Source organism: Saccoglossus kowalevskii, chromosome 12, assembly GCF_978046115.1.
Source record: "Saccoglossus kowalevskii chromosome 12, keSacKowa6.1, whole genome shotgun sequence".
In the NCBI taxonomy this organism is placed as follows: domain Eukaryota; kingdom Metazoa; phylum Hemichordata; class Enteropneusta; family Harrimaniidae; genus Saccoglossus; species Saccoglossus kowalevskii.
In genome coordinates this window covers 12,651,395-12,671,778 of record NC_140652.1, presented here as the reverse complement: position 1 = coordinate 12,671,778, position 20,384 = coordinate 12,651,395, and the positions used below count along the sequence as shown (strand labels likewise).

At 39.4% G+C, this 20,384-nt stretch overlaps 1 protein-coding gene across 3 annotated transcripts; it reads left to right on the top strand.

The window, feature by feature from the left end:
* The first annotated feature begins 1,560 nt into the window (after positions 1-1,560).
* On the top strand, positions 1,561-19,069 carry LOC100313580 (core 2-GlcNac-transferase). 3 transcript variants are annotated; one of them, XM_006818346.3, is made up of 2 exons: positions 1,561-1,647; positions 15,108-19,069. In XM_006818346.3, the coding sequence occupies exon 2, from the start codon at positions 15,145-15,147 to the stop codon at positions 16,576-16,578; it is 1,434 nt and encodes a 477-aa protein (XP_006818409.1). In that variant the 5' UTR covers positions 1,561-1,647; positions 15,108-15,144; the 3' UTR covers positions 16,579-19,069.
* The last annotated feature ends 1,315 nt before the right edge of the window (positions 19,070-20,384 follow it).

Sequence of the window (20,384 nt, the reverse complement as noted above, 5' to 3'; positions counted from 1 at the left end):
TGTAGTCTGGTTGAAAATAAAATTCGAGAAAAATGAGCTAAACATTGAACAATCGACTTTGAGGTTAGTTAATGTTCCTGTTTACCCTATTCAAAAATTAAATTAAAACATTTTGAAAGTACTCTTCCAACTATTGTGTCGATTTGACCAAATATTAATCTTCGACCGATTTAATGTTCAACATACATAACATGTATTTGCCATGTGACTGTTGTACATCCGGGATACCATCTGAGTTACTTCCTAAGTTTGTTACGTACTAGGTCTATAAATTGTACTGCGCAGATAAAGTAAGTGAAAAAAATAATAGAAAAGCTAGTCGCATTGCACTTGTATAGCGTCACACTCGTCGCGCACCGCCACGGTCATCCGCAGCCTCACAGTCGCCACGCAGTGCTACACTCATCATAAGGGCCATAGTCGGCGTGCAATGTCCCAGTCGCCATGCAGCGCCACAGTCGCCATGCAACGCCACAGTCGCCATGCAGCGCCACAGTCGCCATGTAACGCCACAGTCGCCATGCAGCGCCACAGTCGCCATGCAACGCCACGGTCGCCATGCAGCGCCACAGTGCGCGTTCTAAGGTCGTGCAAACAAACGTGCATTGTCAAATCGTTTCGCATTCGTAGGTTATGAAATGACTTCTGACGTTTTTTTTTCTTTGTTTGTTTGTCATTTCGTATCAAAATAGACAATGGATAACCGAACACGACATGTTTGAAGAAACCGACGCAGAGTTGAAATTGTTGAATATACATGTACATGTATATTTTCTGCGCGTTGGTCAATGAAGTGCGCCCTCACATATTAGATGTTCAGAATTAGTGGTGTTATTTTTTGATCAGTTCGTGCCGAATAAAATTCAAACTTCAGACCATGTTACTTATTGCAAATATATGCAATGCATTATGGGAAAATAGAAAATGGATAACCGAACACGACATTTTTGAAGAAACGATGATATGAAATCGCTGAGGTTTGAATATATATTTTCTGTGCGTCAGTCAATGAAGTGCGCCCTCACATATTAGGTGTTCAGAATCAGCGGTGTTATCTTTTGATCAACAGTGTACACTTCATAGCATGTTACTTATTGCTCATATGTGCAATGCATTATGGGACATAACTACTATTGTACAACACTATTATCACACCGGAAGACGACTAAATTAGGATTCATATCAATAATAATATGCAATATATGTCATTGAGCAACATTTTGAGTAATAAAGAAATAACTTTACCATAGAAATCAATGAAAAAATTGTCCGATTTTCCAATTTCATTTTTTGTTTTCTTATAATAATAACCCATAATCATAAAAAAGATATAGAAGATGACATATTATTCCAACCTTCATATTAGGTGTTATATTTTAATTGCGAAATCGAACTTATAATACACACTTGGCATGTCTGACTATCTGCATTATTTACTAGTGGTTAAACCATGTATGGTACAATGATAGTTGACTAGTGGCGTGAGCGCCCTATCGTGGTGAACTGTGGCTATTGGGTCAGTCGACTTTCGAACGCGAGTCAGTACACACACCAGTATATCAAGCAACGTGACACGGGGGTGTATGAGAACAACGGTCACAGTGGTTGGTCCCAGTAAAGAGGAAATGATGAAATCAAACAAACAAGGTAAGAAAATCGTTGAAACCTGTTATAATGTGTACTAACTTCCACCGTGCAGCGGCGATGCAGGGACACATACGAATGTCCACGTCTTGTTGGGAATGTCAGTACACACACGGTGAAATGAAATGTTTTCAGTCGTCGACTGTAAGTAAGTAAACATACACACACACTATAGACATTATATTTGTACGAGGACAATATTGTTCTAAATGTCAAAGTCAGGTTTACATTTACTAGTATAAGATGTTTGTCTCGCACACAATGAGGGCTGGTGAGAACTCTTGTCAATATTCTGTGCATATACGATATTATGCGTAAGACTGTGTCGCGTACTCAGACAGACGAGTGGTGCAGTAAAATCAAATCCGGTCAAGAAGCCGCAATTTCTCCCTTTCTGTTTGTTTCGTGGGACACTCTTAATAGTTGAGAGCACTACATACACGACGTGACTATATTATATATAAATGTACGTCCGAGTAGGCATTGGAGCGTGACTCGAATAACAAACACGAAGTCCGTACCACCAAATGTCACAGATGTGTAATACACTACTCAAGTTTACAATACGATGTTATATACTAGTAGTTAATGATCGCTTCCTGTTGGCGGATGTATATTAGTTATTAGATAAGTCCGCCCACAAGACTGGAGCCTGGGGGCTTTCTACCAATCGCCGCGGTTCATGAAAGAAAGGGTAAATAGTACAAAATGTAAATTCTGGTGACTGTGATTTGAAAGAATCCTTGACCGCCGCAGTCTACCTACATTTCGGGTCCAAATAGTCAATATACTCAGGACAAGATATTTTATTTATTTTTTTCGCAATGTTTCATTTTGTAACATGCGTAGATGCCTCTTCTGTACTTCTGATTTTATACATTTTAAGACAAATTTAAAATGCTCACAGTTAGATCGGATGCGTAACGATGAACAGTGTAGAGTTGGCACCACTGCCGCGGTACACATTGTTAGACTTGGTGAACTTTTTTTTTTCATTTTGTAAAAATTCGTGTCACCATACGAGCGTGCAAGACTCAAAAAGTATCATATTTCGTTAAGCAGGTTGTAGTATTTTCAAGGAGTTTGTTGTCACTCGGTGGGTGTTCGAATGCGGGTGGAAATCGAGTCTTTGCCGAGCAATGGGGAATATTTTAGCAAATTTTCCTCCGTGGGTTATTCAGAATTTTGTTGCAGATATAAGTAACATTCTTAGAAAATAGTATTTGCATCACTATATTGTTGACTACTGCATTTTTAGCGCGTCTCAATCTATATAACTCTAGACAATTATCAAAATGGTAATTATATATAATCCCACGACATTTTCTCTTATGTTGGCTTCACTGACACGAGTGTGTTGTTGTGTTGTATCAATCCGAAAACACAGGCGAGAATTGATGCTACTCTGGTGGTAATCACGAGAAAATAAAAGTATGTGAGGTCACATGTGGTGGGCATTTTCGGCCTACTCTTTAGTACGTCACACTGGAGCGATACGTGACAAACAATGCTATCTACGAGTATGACGAAATCCATTTGAATCAAAGGTTGAGTTGATGCCATTGTTAAACATTAAAGCGCGGTGATCGTCACGCTGGGCATGTGCGACATTTGTGTTTATAAGCATTGACTTTCCCACAATCCAATGCTCTCAAATGGAAATCACAAGTATGAGGTTTGACCTGGGCGCGACTTGCACTGAATACCGCCGGTGACTCCCTTGATACCTTCCAATCACCTAAAAATATCTAATTGAAGCTTGGAAACGTCTCAGTTAGTACTCGTTGATCTGCGCAACGGTCAAAGTAGCCATATTTGTTTATATGAGACCCATATATCACACGCATGCGTGGCGTGACGACTACCGCCCTTTAACCGAGAACCATGTAGTATGTACGAATTTGCACGCATGTACCTTTTCTTACACGACATAAACATGCAGCTATTGTTGTCCCACTGATTTCAAAACCATTGTTCGGATTTCAGTGCGATGCATGGTTAAACCTGAGATACTACCTCATTTACAACCAAGGTCCAGTTACGTCACGTAGCAGGTGGTAAATATCAATATACTAGTAAATCTCTGTTCGTATGAACGACGATATTCTCCCCCACTTGTCCCTCGGCTGTGACAACACCGATCTTCATACTAACGACGATAAGGAGCTAAAATTGATTTATTTATTTTTAGACTATTTTTGAATTGCTTACTACTTAAAGTGTACGACTATAGATATGTGATAAATCAAGACGCAACTTGTTGAACTGAATACTTTTTTTTTTATAAAACATAAGGAATAAAGAAAAAAACGACGACATCGACGCGGTGTACTAGTGATACTGTTGGTACAATGGGCATTGTTCAACTCGAATACTAGTATATATTATTACAGATCGTAACAACGCTTCCAGCCGTGTTTGTTTACCCGGCGTCCCAACGCGATATTCAGATACCAGCCTGAGTGAACGCAGGAACGAGTAGGAAGAAATCTGAAAATGTCGTTCAATGATTAAACATGTCGAGTTTTAACATGAACGTACTAGAGAGTGTGTTCATGGTTTGAACAGCACGTTTGAGGTAGCTGTGTACATATTGACTCAGGGTAAACAGACATAACAGACACTGCCCTATTTCCAACCAAAATAGTTCGAAGAGAATAGGTATATGACAAAAGCCGTCGAGGCTCACATAATGTTCGTACTCCAAATTCTGAAAGCAGACAACAACGTCCTCTTCTAGTGTGGATTGCACAACGACACTCCCCGGCCTGTCTGGACCGGGGGGTCAATACTAACAACTCCAACAGCCTGGAGTAACAGAAATATTGTCACAATACGTATATGTCTGAATACAGCTAATACCCAAAATACCGGCGTGCATTGCGGTCCCCATCAATTAAAGGTTCGGTAGTGTTTACATTGTAACCGGGTGAATGTCATGTTAGCATTGTTTGTAGCCTGGGTAAAATCATAACAATAATATTACAAGAGAATCAATATTTATAGAGTATCTATTGTTTGTATAATTTACGCGACCCCCTAGGTTAGTTTATTTAATTCTTACATGTTGGTACGAATCGGAACTTATGATTAGCAACCCATCTTCTGTGGAGTTCTCGTAAACTTAATACTGTCATATTTAAAAAAAAAAATGAATTTATTGATATTCATATTGGTCCGTCAACCACCGACCCCCCTTAAACCAAATTTCATAGGCTTATAAATATTGTTGACTTTCTGTCTAGATGGAACCCCAAAGCAAAAAATCATGACACATTTTGCTCTCATAGTTATTCAGGCCTGGCGTTCTGTAAAAGATTATCAGCAAAAAAAAAAAAAAAAAAAGAAAAAAAAAAGGTTTTTGCGAAGTTTTCCCTTTTCTATCGAGTACAAACTACTATCGAATCTCCCTTGGGAGTCATATCCCCATGGTCACCTGCTTGTAACTGTTGCTAAGGTTACCAGGCTGTGGTGATTATTTACATACACACATTAATGCTATTACGGGAGGGTGGGCATCTACGTGAATATTATCTTCCGTGCCAACCACCTGTTTGTGACTACGCTGTCGAATTGGAAATTTCATGACGTAACACGATTAACGCGATTATTGAAGATTTCAGTGGCTCTTCACATATATGTACGACCGCCGGAGTACTTTGCATATTAGTCGTGAATTTGAAATTCAGAGACTAAGTGGAGATTGTGCCTAATGTGGGCGGTCGTTAATTTCGATAAATACTAATAATAAACAACTTCATTCCCATACTAGTAAAAGTGTCAATAAGATTCCTGTAGCGATTTCACCATTCAGTCTAGGACGCCACTACAATATACCACTTTTCGTTCACTAGGCTGTGAGTTCCCGCGTTATGCGTGAAATTGAACGTAAAAACAGGACAAAAAAAGATCGTAGATTCGACCCGGGATTCTCCTGCCAAGTGAAAGACCGGCCTTTCGATGTGAGCTACGAAATAAAGAAATTCAAGTTCAAAATCAAATCGTTCGATTTTTGCGGCAGAAGTTCGGCGCGCATCTTTCGCGCAACTCGCGAGATCTCGCAGTTGAACGGAAAATCACGGAAGCACACTCGTTACTGGTCGCTCCAGTAACACGTTCATGTCTGTTTTGAGAACGTATCGCATTAACTCTAATGTATTGTATCTATTTGTCATTTTTGTTTCTCCTTTTTTTGTATCTTGGCCACAAAAAGTTACGTCGGCGTTAGATGCACTCAGTATTGAAACAGATAAGAATCTCACATTCTTGCGTTTTCACACCAGCGAGAGTAAATATGCATATGCATAATTAAATTCGCATAATGGCACCTACTCGTTGGCAATATTTTGGTTGACCAAATATTTTTTGCCCTTTGTGTACTTTTCCAGCAAGCAATAATAGCTGACCAGACTGGGCCATGTAAAATGGCATACTCACTGCAGTACTTACTTTTAAAATAAGATAAAATAAACACAGATGACCGTGCACTCAAAATCAGTTTAGGACGCCATTATACCCGTTGCGAAAGGTCGCCGGCGCGTAACATGCTCACATCTGTTTTCAAACCGCCAAAGTATTACGCAATAATCACGCCGTTCTGTTACTTCCATTCCGTAACATGCTCACATCTTTTTTCAAACCACCAAAGTATTACGTAATAATCACGCCGTTTTGTTATCTCCATTTTGAGAGTATTTATACTTATTTACCTAAATCGGATTTTAATCAGATTGAGACACCACGTCACTACAGCACGTGTCTTATGGTGTGGCATATACAAATGTGTCTACGCGTACATCGCAGGCTAGACTAGCCCAGCTGTGGTGATGGAAAAAATGGAAAAAATATAGTTTTGCGAAAGGTGGGTGAACGCGATTTAGCGGTTACGAGGGATTTCGCGTTAACACCTTCATTTCGCTTTTTTTTTATTTAATTTTAAATTTGAAAAAGAAATAAATCGCCCCCAGACTGTGCCAGTATAATCGCAGGCCTAACTTGTAAGATGATAGAGCAAACACGTGACCACTGGTGTATACAGGCGCAAAGATACTGTGATCCAGGTCATACAACTGATGCGCTCCTCCGTCCCATTCTTAGTAAATTGGAGGGGGCGGGGTAATCTCATGAAAAATAAAACCTTTTCTGTAGCTTTTTCGAATCAACACAACGTGTGAAGTATATGCAGTTCACTTGACATTCACGACAAAACACGTTCAGTCTTGTTTTAGTTGTTGTTATGTTTTGAATAGCCAATCAACACATTTATATCTTCAGTTTATACAATTAAATGTAGTTACATTGTCTTGATTTTTAAATCAGCACTATCGCGTATCGGCTGGTAGAATACGCATAACTCATATTAAATGTGGACAACGGTAACGGACACGGCAAAGCTTTCGGCAGGGTTTTTCCATCTCGCATACAAGTATACAGAGAGATGCTTACTTCCGGGCGACCGCTGATATTTTTAGTGCGTCAAAACATAACGTGCGTATGTGAGATGAATTTCAGGTCCATTCATGCTATGATTTCTCCTCCATATCAACTAACCATTATGATAGGTCAAGGTGTGACGTGCTTTGATTGAGCCCTGGTCAGACCCAAATCACCTCTTTCACGACCAAGGCCACTATACACCTACAATAGTCTCACCCCATTCATCCGAATATTAAGCAGCAGGACACTTTCGGTTACAACAGTAAATCGTTTTTTGTTTTTTTGGCAAGACAGATTTAAAAAATAAAATCATCTTGTTGGGCGATTTTTCATTAACAGGAAGTTCGCAAGAAATACAAATCGTTTCTCTGATTAATTCATTGCTCATCCCAGCCTAGCCTAGCCACCCCAACCCAAACTTTCATAAAACACGTGACCATCCCTTTCCAAATTAATTCTGTGAATGTAGATTTTTTAGGCATTTTGTTGAAATAAAATATTAAACTTCAATGCAAATCATTTAAATTTGAGTATTATTACTACCAGAGTCAAGGGAAATAGTCACGTGATCTTTCAAAGGTAGACATGGACTACAATTCGGATCAATATTGGATATTCAATACAAAATTTGGGATCGATCGGTCGATGCGAAGTAAATAGAAGAAAAAAAAATATGTCGCCGAGCTGTCGATGTCATGCATTTGAATAATTAGATCATGGCTTGAAAAGAACAAAACAAGATCTGCCCAAGATCAGTAATTAATTCAGGTCAATTTGTAGCCAGTATGTTACCCACTATATAATACCGCTGCCACGAGTCACGGCAAATAAGGATGAAAAAGAAAACAGTAGTCAAATTACGATTAACCGAGTTAGTCGGACAGGTTCTTGGGTATACTATTAGCAACGCAAGATCTATTCACGTCTATTTGCGCATTCAAACAGGCAACGGCTATTCTAGTATTCAGAACGTGTCGACTTTTAGAAATGAAAGCCTCACAGAGAAAGGATACAGCGCCGACCTCGCGACAGTGATACCGGAGATTGTGGAAGGGTATTTATCCCGGATTCGTGTTCTTCTGCTCCTCGACGAGAAGGCATCCACGGTCTCGCCGACAAACTCACCGAGGCAGAGAAGAAAGCGGTGGAGATTTATGTGTCAATACATCAAAACAATGCAGTAAGTATACTCTATGTGCCGGATGTTATCGAAGCATCGACGTTCGGTGAACAGTTGATAGCGGCATGTGATTGAGTACATGGAGGCCGAGTATGACTACTGCGTGACCTCAATGTACGCGACGTATATCACACGAACATTTAAAGACCCAATTCCCAATTAGGTTGTTTTTAATCGGGAATTATCGCGACCTCGACGTTCATTTTTGTGTCTGACATGTTTCAATTGTTGATTGAGTACGTGTTTACCTCGATTATTGAGGCTGTTTTTTTAAAAAATGTGATGGTCGTGCGATCACATACGTCTCGGCCCAGCTGATATGCTGAATGACCTGCCGTTTTCTGGCTTAGCTGCCACCCGAAATTCGGATTTGAACCATTAAATGACAGAGACAAACATGAATGCTACAGTTACGACAATGGTGACCTTGAAAACACCATTTCATTCAAGTCGAGTCCTAACCCTATCCCATCCCCTCATTATTATTATTATGATAATTACTTGTCTGTGACGTCATTTCAGTGTATCGTTAAATTCATATTCGAGTGCATCGTTTTATTGCTGATTTAAACGGCAATTCGATTTTATTTTGACACGCACTGGTCTTGTAGACGAACACGGTTAACCCGTCGAGCTTTCAATCACAAACAAATCTACATAACAAAGAAAACCATATGCATACTTCCATGTAATACAGAGGGACTATTTTGTTACCGAACCCTATCATTGAAAATACCAATTATAATTATTTTTTTTTATTTTAATTGCAAAAATCTAAACAACAAAATATGAAAATCGATTGAAATTATGATATTTATTTTATTCCGTCGAAATCGTGTGCTGGCAAAATGCATTAATTGTTCCGTGCATGGATGGTTGGACATGTAGAAATGTAAAACGTCATTCTTTTTTTTATTTATTTCACATTTATATAATGGGAATACTGGCACGTGTCATTAAACTGCAACGATGTAGGTCAAAGGTCAACTGTTTCATATCAGGGCAATAAGAGTGAGATTTGTTCATCTCTGATATACAATTTTTTTTCTGTTTTTAGTTTTTTTTTAGTTTTTCTATTATTATAATTTTACTCTTTATTGCAATTTTATCTATATCTCAACAGAGATTCGATAACAATAAAGTTCTTATTATTACAATAGTCACGGGCAATATTACACTCAAAATGCCCGGTGTCATTCCACAAATTCGCTCCTTCGACTGAGCATGCGCAATGTCAGCTTCAATTTAACATGCAAAGGTCCTTGCGAGACAGCGTGACTACCCGGCTACGAATAACATGTATTTTTAGGCACGACATGCTTCAGTACTTTGTCGTGACAGTATGTGATGGTAGACGCCATTTTTTTCTTCTAACAGAGAAATATGGGGGCAAGTTTATATGCATTCGAACATATACCTAGGGTCTATGATTCAAAACACAAAACTTGGGTTTGACCATTGCATATAGAGTATGATTAGGTCGGAATTAGAGAGGGGGGAATACAGAGACCGAAAAGTCGGAAAAAATAATGTGCATGAGAAAGTAGTCGGCGTCATCGCATAATTCTCACCCATGTTGCAAAAGCAATGACGGGTCAACCCCAAGAGTTTATAGTCAGCGACTTTGTCGTCCCTGAGTATTAGAGTGAACGGATCTCTTTCGAATGTATTCCAATGTAATTCGATTATCACTAAGGTATCATCAGTCTGTTAGTAGGCATTATAATAATTATTTACTATATTCATGAAAAATAAACTTCAGCTCGATGCTATGCGTCTGGCAACATAGAAGTGGTAAAGGGTTTTAACGTGTACTGTAATTTAACAAATGGGATCAGACGTTTATTGATTCATGGTGCCGAAAATATTCAGTCTTCCCATTGTAAAATTTGCAATATTTCGCAACCAATTAAAATATATTATTTGACCGATTCACGCCGCCTTTCTAACTGGTTTGTATATATTCCAGTTACTTGTGTCGTTGGTTTACACATATATCAATGGTTTGAATATACTAGTATCACATTGTTTTTTTTTTTTACGTCACACATTTCACTGGTTTACGTCACACATCTCACTGGATTACGTCACACATATCACTGGTTTATATCACACATCTCACTGATTTACATCACATATCTTGTTTACTTCACACATCTCGCTGGTTCACGTCATATATCTCTCCGGGTTACGTCACATACCCAGTCTTTTACGTCATATATCTCACGGGGTTACGTCACATATCTTTCTGGTTTACGCCATAAAATTCACTGGTTTACGTCACACATCCCATTGGTTTACATCACATATACTGGTTCACGTCACAACACGCATCTCACTGGTTTACGTCACGTACCAACTGGTTAACGTTCCGTGACGAAGACAGAGTTTGACGAAGTAGACCCTACTCGGAGTGTACTATAATAACATTTACCTTTGAATAGAGAACTTTTATATATCTGTTCATTAATGTCGTACGTGGGTGTGTATTGTCACGGGAAACTATTTTCTCTACAAAATGTTAATACAGCAGTTCAAAACTGGAAGCTAATTATCGTGTACGGGGAATCCCGTGTTCATTCAGGGCTTTCACAACGTAACTCTTCTAGCCCTGTTTGTACGCATGGCTTTCAAGATAGTCACCAATGTAAAATGTTGTCACTTCACACTAAAAAATGCCTTTAAAATGTGTACTCGTATTCTCCGAGAATCACAAGTACTGCTGAAACATGTGCTTTTTGTTGCTATTGTACGTGAACAAAAGTAACATAACAACGCAACCACCTTGTGACAACATTAGCCCTTCGACGCCCATGAAGAGACCACTAAATTTTTATTATGTCTCAATCAAAATGTCTTGAATTAAAAAAAGGGCCTTCTCTCTTTGGGCAACATATTAACCTCTTTACGAGCGGTGGAGAATATTTGGACCAACAATAAGTTTCACCTCATGTCTGCAAAAGTTAATTCACAGTGCATTTATTGCCCCTTCGCTTTTAATTCATATTTAGGCCAGTGTATTTTTATTAAGTTTTTAACTTCGGCTGAATGTTCTGTTCTTTCGTGGGAAAGTATGGCCTATCGTTGTTTGTGCCTATCTGTTGTTCTAACAATGTCTCCATGGTTGACTGCCACCCTTAAAAAAATGGGCGAAACGTGAAAACAATAATAGATACGACATAAATAACACTCACTATTTGTCTTTATCCGGTTTTATTCAGTGTTTTGAATACAATAGGTATTGACTACCTGTGGACCGTTGTTAGGCGTCTATCGTAATAATTGCGTTCACGTTATGCTAGTTTATTTTTATTAATTAAACAATCGATTTTTTGTCCTATTTCTGTTTATGAACCAACAAAATGTGACATTTCACAACTGCATTCGTTATTTTAGATGAACACAACGCATTGTGGGTAGAATACAATTGCACCTGAACTTTATGAAGGGACTTTAGTCTTACGACCCTGAAAGGTCACACTTTCGGTCAATTTCTGGGCTTCTAATAATATTATTTCACTTCTAATAATATAATTCTGCTTGGTCGATTTCGTTCCACTTCTTTGCTTTATTTTTCTTAGTTACCTGACGTCTGATTTCACGCACGTGGTCATTGTATATGAAGAGCAGGAGTTTCCTTTTACTCCCAAAAGTTATGCGAATATATGTTTTGCATACAAATAGCGAAAAATCTCGAATATGAAGCCTAAGCAGGCAGCATTTTTGCAGTGATTCACGTCACGCCACGGCGAATCCAGGGTCGGAATCCTGGCCTTGTGGAAGAATATACCGGTACTTACCTGCCCTCTATTCGCCATTCGCAAGGGATGTCGGGAAACAGCGAAAGATAATTATTATTTATCCCTGTATGAGTATCTCTTTCATGTCTTAGACTATGCAATGTTTACATTCGCTTGTCGTTGCCATGGGTGATTAGAGGGATTAGCCAGCCATTCACAATGCCCACTTTTCGTCAAGCCCCAATGTCATTAAAAATGTAGAAAATAAAAAATAATGATAAAGAAAACACGGCTGTTGAACATGTACATTCAAGACCACTACTAGGTTAAGGTCAAGGTATAACACATATTTTGAAAGCCCTTCGCTTTTTGTAATTATATCAAATTTTCAACTTTTATCACAGGGGGGCGGTGCTCCCAAAATATGACGTCATCGGTGAACACGCCATTGTTTCTCTGAGTATATTTTGCCCACTTTTACAATAGTACGGCATATGATTGAACAAAACACCAACCTCACTGACCACACACTAACTCGTTAACCATGTGATGTCTGAATGAAATGCCAAAGCATATTCACAATGGTGAATACAGCCTTTACAATAGTGAATATAATAATAGTAAATCATCGCACCGTACAATGGCATTAGACTGGTGAAATGTTAAGTTGCCTGGCAAATAATTCGCAGCTTGTTTGCATTTTGGTATTAAATTATTGGTAACATTATTAATTAAACAAGCTTACTATAAAAGTCTTTATTTTAGCTAAAATTGGGTGCATTGTATATGATTTATTTTCACTGATTCTTGACGAATTGAATGTAAAAATATAGGAAAAAAGGCCCATTCGTTGGATTTTATTATTTTCACGGAAATAGCGAAAATTTGTTCCAACCAAGCGAATTAAATAAAGTATTTTACAGTAAGTTTTTGGACGATAAAACATCAGCTGTCCTTGAGTGGGTATAGTTCAGTCGCACCCATGTAGTTTAGGCTGTCTCGTAATGACACCGTGACTGTAGCAACGCAACTTTGTTAGTATACATAAACACCGCCGACAACATATAATAGTAGTCATTTCCCTCATCTAATATTGTATGCTTTGAAATATTATTTGACTAATTATATAAAATGCTAATTAGAACCGCCCATTCATTCAGTGTGAACAGTGTTCAAGTAACCACAGTCGACGCAGGGCTTCGTGATCGATAGGGTTTTAATGATTGTGGATAGATTATGTTTTCGCATGTTAATATTCAAACTGCCATGACACATATATGCCATATATACTCGGATTATCGGCTGGATCAACCCCGAGCTGTTTTTTGGTTGGACGGCATGGTATGTTTCGTGGTAGCCGTCGCATCTTGCGTGCTGTTCCCGTAATGTTCTTGTACAGTAGTGAACGCTACTTCCAGAGTCACGTGATTTGAATCTCGTTACGTCTTCGCAGTTCCATGTCAACGTACGGACGTTTCAAACAATTCCCAACAAGCATTGATACTTAAAACCCACGAACAAACCTGACGATAGTTCATGACCCAAATAATATAGTTGTGTGCGCCATTGTCGTGTCACGTGGTCGGCAGATTCCATGGTTGCCCATCATTACAAGCCACAGAGACTTTATACAACCAGGGTTCGTAGCGAATGCCAGACGAGACGACACTCTTCGGGACTAGTGACGTCACAGAATCAGATTCGTTCGAATTTTAACAGTGAATGAACGTCGACCTTCGAAAAAAATAGCACACATAATAAAGTATAAACTCAACCCTTAAAATCCGCTGACGCTACTCAATTTTGGGGGAAAGAGCAAAAATATGGCGTTTCACGATTCCGTTCCTCCGTACGTTGATGAGACATCAACAGTATAGAGGGCGTTCTACTTACGCAGAGCGCCCTCTAGAGGGGATATAATTGTGGGCGTGTCTAAAGCGCACATGTGTTTGAAAATGAGTAAAATGGCACCCTGGATAGCTTCCAGTTAGGTCGTGCACGGTAAAACAAAACTTAGCAGTGGAAACACTATTCAGCATCGGTAGTCTTTTGGTAAGTACAGACCTGGGCAGTGTTTTTGTTCACTGTGCTATATTTTTAAAGGTGAGCGTTTCTTTACTGCTAATCTTTGAACAAATCTGACTCACAAGTCCCGAAGAGTACCTCTTCTCGCACTAAGTGTTCGTTATTTGGGCCCAGCATATAGTAACAAGCCATTGTTACAAACTCCTGCAAATTATTGTTACTAAATCAAATAAAACATATATTACATATCTCTTCTTTGGCATCATGATCACATCATAGATACCGTATAATAAATCCCACGTTGGCTATATCGAGGCAGTAAACGAAAAAACAAAATTAAATTGATCCGTGATTGACCTTTCTATTCTCCATCTCACGCGGTGACGATAGAAATGCGCCATTATGTCTGCATACCCCAAGAGGCTATCTCTCCACATCACAGGCTCGAGTGACGTCATGAGCAGGTGTTACGGCTTATTTTTGTGTAGCTGAAATAAACCTAAACCACCTTTGTGTAGTCCCTGCATATTGCTAGGCAACCCGTGATCTTGACACCCCGGGTTATTTCAAATTCCAGTGACTCTCTAGTTCAGTATTTCGTGGTTCTTTAAACACGAAAATTCATTTGCGAATAATCATGATATTCCTATAACAATGATCAATTACTTTGTGCAATTTATTTTATTTTAACATGGTTAGTCTAGTAACTAGTACGAAAAGAATACAATGACGTTTTTTTAGGAGTGGTTGTCGTCGTGCCACCGGTATGCGCGAGATATGGCGTAAAACGTAGATGTCAACTTTGATTATTACGCAGATAAACACGTACAGAAAATAAACTGTGGCAGGGTTCAACGAGGTATTTTCTAGGTTGTGATTGGTACGCATCGAACGACTCTAACGAGTCGGTATTTAGTGCACATCGCCACCACTCCGAGTCCAAAACTCGCTTCCACTGGCAGAGCGCATTGGATTATGGGAAAATCAAATCTAGCACTTGCGTAGCGCATTGACCACTGTCTTGTGGTCTTAAATATGGTACATTGTATATTAAATAAATGCATTTTGTTTTTTTATTACAGATTTAGTTGTTCCTGGAAAAACGTAACCGTATTCACCATGTTGGGACGCCAATTACTCTCTTATAAGCGGTTCGTGGCTTTCGTTATGATCGTCGGTTGTATCTCCATGATGATAATGTGCATGAAACTACGTCACCACCACCTTCGTAAACACAAGAAATCGATCGTCAATAAGGCAGACTTGAACGATGTAATCGATAACTGGTCGGGCTGGCTTTGGAAGCACACCGAGCCAACAACCATAGCGCCGACAGACAGCGCAGTGCTCTCGGACCAGGCAGAACATTTCGATATAGAATATAACCCGCCACTGCGTAGGGGGCTTACGTGCAATGATTTGATGGACAGCGCCAGCATAGAGACGTTAACCGTTAGGATGAACGTCGCGGTGGTGAACAAGAACGTCACCATTTCAGATGCCATGTTTCATACCTTGACCACGACGGACGATTGTCGATACTTTGCTTATAGTCGCGGATACACTAGCAAACCCGTGACACAGGAAGAACTAGATTTTCCTTTGGCGTTTGGAATATTGATACACAAAGATGTTTATCAATTCGAACAGTTGCTGAGAACGATATACCGGCCGCAGAACTCGTATTGTATCCACGTGGACAAGCTGGCCCCCGATGATGTACACATCGCAGTGCAGTCCATCGTAAAGTGTTTCAAAAATGTGTACATTGCCTCGCAGTTGGTCCACGTGGCTTGGGGAACGTCTTCCCGCATCACCGCAGAAATGGCCTGTCAACTCGACGCTTTGAAACGAAATAAGAAATGGAAATACTTCATCAATCTTACCGGACAGGATTTCCCACTGAAAACAAACATCGAAATTGTGAGAATATTGAGAGAATTCAACGGACAAAACGACATCATGAATACAAGAGAAGTGCATCTTAATCGATTATTTTATGTTCATAAAGATATTGCGGATGTTGTTGTGAACACATACACGCTGAGGACGGACCCTCTTCCGAAAAACATCAACGTGCGGAGAGGCGATCTGCCATGCGCCCTCAGTCGTCAATTTGTGCAATATCTCCACCACAGTGATGCCGGAAAAGATTGGTTGAAATGGTTGGATAAGAGCAGTTTCCCCGAAGAAAGCTTTTACCACAGTTTAGCGTCGACCTCTTCGGTACCCGGAGGACCCGGTCCCCGCGACGTGTCACAGATCATATCGAGAGTGAACAGCTGGAGTATCGATAATCAGACATGCAATGGCGAGCGTGTGAACAGAGTATGTATTTATACGTGGGAGCAACTTCCGTGGCTCACACGCCAGCCACACTTATTTGCGAACAGGTTCGACGCCAGTCGCGACGGTCTTGTTTTAAGGTGCTTGGAGGAAGCGCTCAATCGCAGAACTTATTCTCCGGTGGCTTTTAATACTGGTGTATACAAAATATTCGCAGAGACGAGGTTGTTGAACTCGACAGAGCAGTCGTGGCAAATATTGGCGTGATCCTGTCACGTAAAGTATGAACCCAGGCGTCCACTGTTGAACAAAGTCGTAGTAGCACTACTTGAGATCTGTGTACCCCCCCCCTAGGGTACTCGATATAACGAATGTTAACGGAGGCACGCCAATATAATTCCTAATACCGACTTGGCAATTTCTTACCTCAATAATCGGTCGATTTTTAGTCGCGTTATTTATGAATTTCCGTTGATTTTTCGTGCAGTTGGACAAACAAACATACACTCAATAATGTTGGTTGAGCATTAATTTCCCCTAATGGTTAGATTAGACAGAATTCCGAACACATTTCCTTTGTGAGTAGCCCCGGGAAAGTTTATTATGTTTCACACCTCGCTACCCTTAATCGATTGGCTGTGATTATTAGTAAGGTATCTGGGATGCGATAGTACGCACGTAAAGCTGCTTTCTGGGTTTTGTAGAAAGTTGAAATTACCAACAATGCACTGCGGTCAACATCCGGTTGCAAATCGCAACTTCCAGCACATTTTGAGAGAAGAAAAAAACAAGAAATAAAAAGTAAGCACGACAGTAACACTTTCTAAAGGTATCGGGGACCGAGTCGCAGCCACAAACAAGTTATTTTGTCAGGTTGTTAGTCACGTCGTCGGTTTTATGGTTCGCTACTTGCAAAGCAAAAGATGCGCTGACTCGAAACCATTTAATGAAAGACCAGATTTTATAACCTTTTGTTTTTCAATTATCGAGAGTACACAGACAATTCAAGCTAAACGTTTTATCAGCAGTGACCATTCATGCCGCTCAAAATTTGCATGAAAAAAATGCGGGAAACGACAAAATCTTAACATATTCAATGATTGTATTCACTGGAACTGCAATTCGCGGTTAATAATATACGCAACTTGTCGCCGACATCTCATTAAGGGCGAGATAACCACGAGACTTGTTTCATTTTGTCAAGTCATCGCGTTCACTGTACCATATAGGTTGGTTTGGTTGTTCGTCACAATGTCGGCTATCTTGACGTCATTACGAGACAGAATATGGCTCCACACATTTGTGACGTTATGGTTTCTAAGTTGTGTCTTTTCTGCAGCCTACGTCCTTAGCTTTAAACACATGACTTGAAGTACATTTATAAAAACAACGTTTCCAACAATGGCATTTTTATATATTTACGTATATTTTTTTATAGGAGACGTATTTTAACAAGATAGAGCTAAAAAAAAAATAAAAGAAAGAAAGAAAGAAAATAAAAGACAACGCAAGCTACAGATCGTTGCAATGTGACGTCACTTGTTTACATTTTTGCCAACCAGGGTGCGAAAATCTGATAACAAATGTCAATCACAGAAACAACAGTCCAGCTTGCGGTCTGCTGCGACAACGCTACCCGTAAAGATGTTGTATTTTATTGAAGCGTGAAGATCGTCACCTACGCACGCGTGGGAATTGAGTCCCAAACGATAACAACGCACGCTAAAAACGCAAAGGCTCGTGGGTAGACGCTTGTTTGTAAACATTGACACGCTATGGCCATCTGACGCATGCGCAAGTGACGACTCCCCCGCTTTAGCAGGGGTACGTACATATTTGCATATGTGCAACGAACAACGTCGTTATTTTATCTTCGGTTGCGTAAGACAGGTCCTAGCACACAGTCACTGCGCATGCCTGTGCGACGGTTTGTAGTCTTTGTCAGAAATAAACCAAATTCGAGGTCAGATGATGTTGTGCAAAACAAAATTGGTTACGTTGACGTCATCAACTTGAAGACTGAGTACCACCAAGAGTTTTGTGACAGCTGATAGTGCCTCAGAATTCCGTACCAAAAACTCGTGTTTTGAAAGTATTTATTTATCAATTAACTTACTTCACTGAGAATGTTCTACTGCCCAATTTTTCTGGACATGTGCAACACTCGCTTTTCGACCGTCTTCAGGTTTTTCAGAGAGCGGTCTACCTTGCAACCATGCTTTCCGCGCTTCTAACAGATTCAGTCACATTGTTAACCCCGTTAAAATAATTTTCTGATAGCGCGTTCAGTTGAATATGCGTTTGAAATGACCACGTGTATGTAACACTCTTGTTAAAAAAATCCTTCGCTTTTTAAATGTTGCATTATTTTGAAGTCTACCATTTTGTGTACATCATCTTTCACAATAATCACTACAGAAACTTCAATATATTGTAAAATACTTTATTTTCGCTTGGATTAATTTTCGCTGAAGGACCGATCCAGTGAAAATAAAATCCAGCGAATATACCTTTTTTCATATATTTTACCTTCAACTCGTCAAAAATGAGTGAAAATAAATTCCAAAGAAAGCACCTAAAAAGTTTGTTCAGCGAAAATTAATTCCAGCTAAAATAAAGCATTCTACAGTATTTGATTTCAAAGTTAATAGTATGTTACAATATTTATTATGCAGCTGCGCTTTCACATTTGTATCGCCTTGTTACCATGGTAACAATTTGTCCACTTCGTGATAATAAATTTTGTAAAATAAATGAATGTCAATTAGTTTTATTTTAAACGTGTGCGAGAGAATATGTAGCTCATTCGCATTTTTTAGAGGAGCAATCACACCCCAAGTGAATAAAAGCAACTACTCCATTTTCGATTATTGCATGTGGAAGACAGTGGCCGTGTAAAATATTGACAAAGGTGGCGAATTTAGCTATTGCGCAACTCTGTAATTCTTGAGGTGGAATGGAACACATCGCAAAATTCTAAGGAGTCAAAGTCATCATTCAGGGCACACTGTGATCAGATCAAAAGTCCGAGTCTGATTCGTGCTTGCCACTGGGGGCGCAATTTTTTGTAAGAATTCACTGTTTATCAACGCAAATCTCCGGCGCACATGCGTGGCGTAACCATCACTATCTGTTAATTTCTTGGAAGTGGACCCGGATTATAGGTTCCATCCTCCTTGCACAGCTCCCCTCATCATTCATATTGTTTTCATGTATAAATAAATCGGTAGAAATGCAAAATAGTCCCTGTCACCCCCCCCAACAACAACTTGAATTACTGTGTCCAGCACGCGCACAAAAATGCCAGTGAAGGAATTTGATTACATGTATCTAAAATGCATTATTTACACAAACCTCGAACGCGCTTTGTGATACGACTGTGACACTTGAGAACTAATATTAATAAAACATATTTTATAGTCAAGTATTCGGCGATTAATATTAGGAATACCACCCTATCCCCGCTCCTGTTTGTTGCCATTTGACTGGAGTCTCACGGACTAGCAGGAGACAGGTTACATGTACAATATGACAGTTTGCATCGATAGATACTTAGCCTTAAAGCTAAATGTTTTTGACATATTAAGGTGACGTCATTTCGGTGTTTGTAAGATGTACACAACTTTTTTTATGTTATGTTCTATTATATTTTAAAACTATTTTATATTAATAATTAAGCGTCACAGTCGCCAAGTAGCGTGCGCTCAAAATTATGTAACCATTGCGTTTTACATACGTTGTGTATGTCGACAGAGGCCTGCCGTCGAGTGGGACGCAACCTAAATTGTCGCCGCGCTGAATTCATGGTTGCATAAGCTTAATTATTTATCAATTATAGTTAATTCAAAACTATTTATTATAAATTTATTCATGAACAACAGGTTCCCCACGAAATCCAGGGCACTAAACAGAATTCTAAACATTATTTATTCTTGTAAATTAAATGGCACTTCACCTTCATTTCGTCTGGTAGAAAAAAAAGTAATGGAAACAAAAGAAATGGAATATTGTATATGTAGTAAAAATAGCACTATCGAATTGTTTCAGGTGAAGTGGGGTAATTTTACCTAATG

Bases quoted from the DNA above. Each gene is read 5' to 3' on its own strand.
- LOC100313580 (XM_078010546.2), top strand. From the start codon at position 1,770: ATGTTTTCAGTCGTCGACTGTAA. The intron at 1,793-15,107 runs GTAAGTAAACAT...TTTTTATTACAG, and splicing joins TTTTCAGTCGTCGACTGTAA to ATTTAGTTGTTCCTGGAAAA.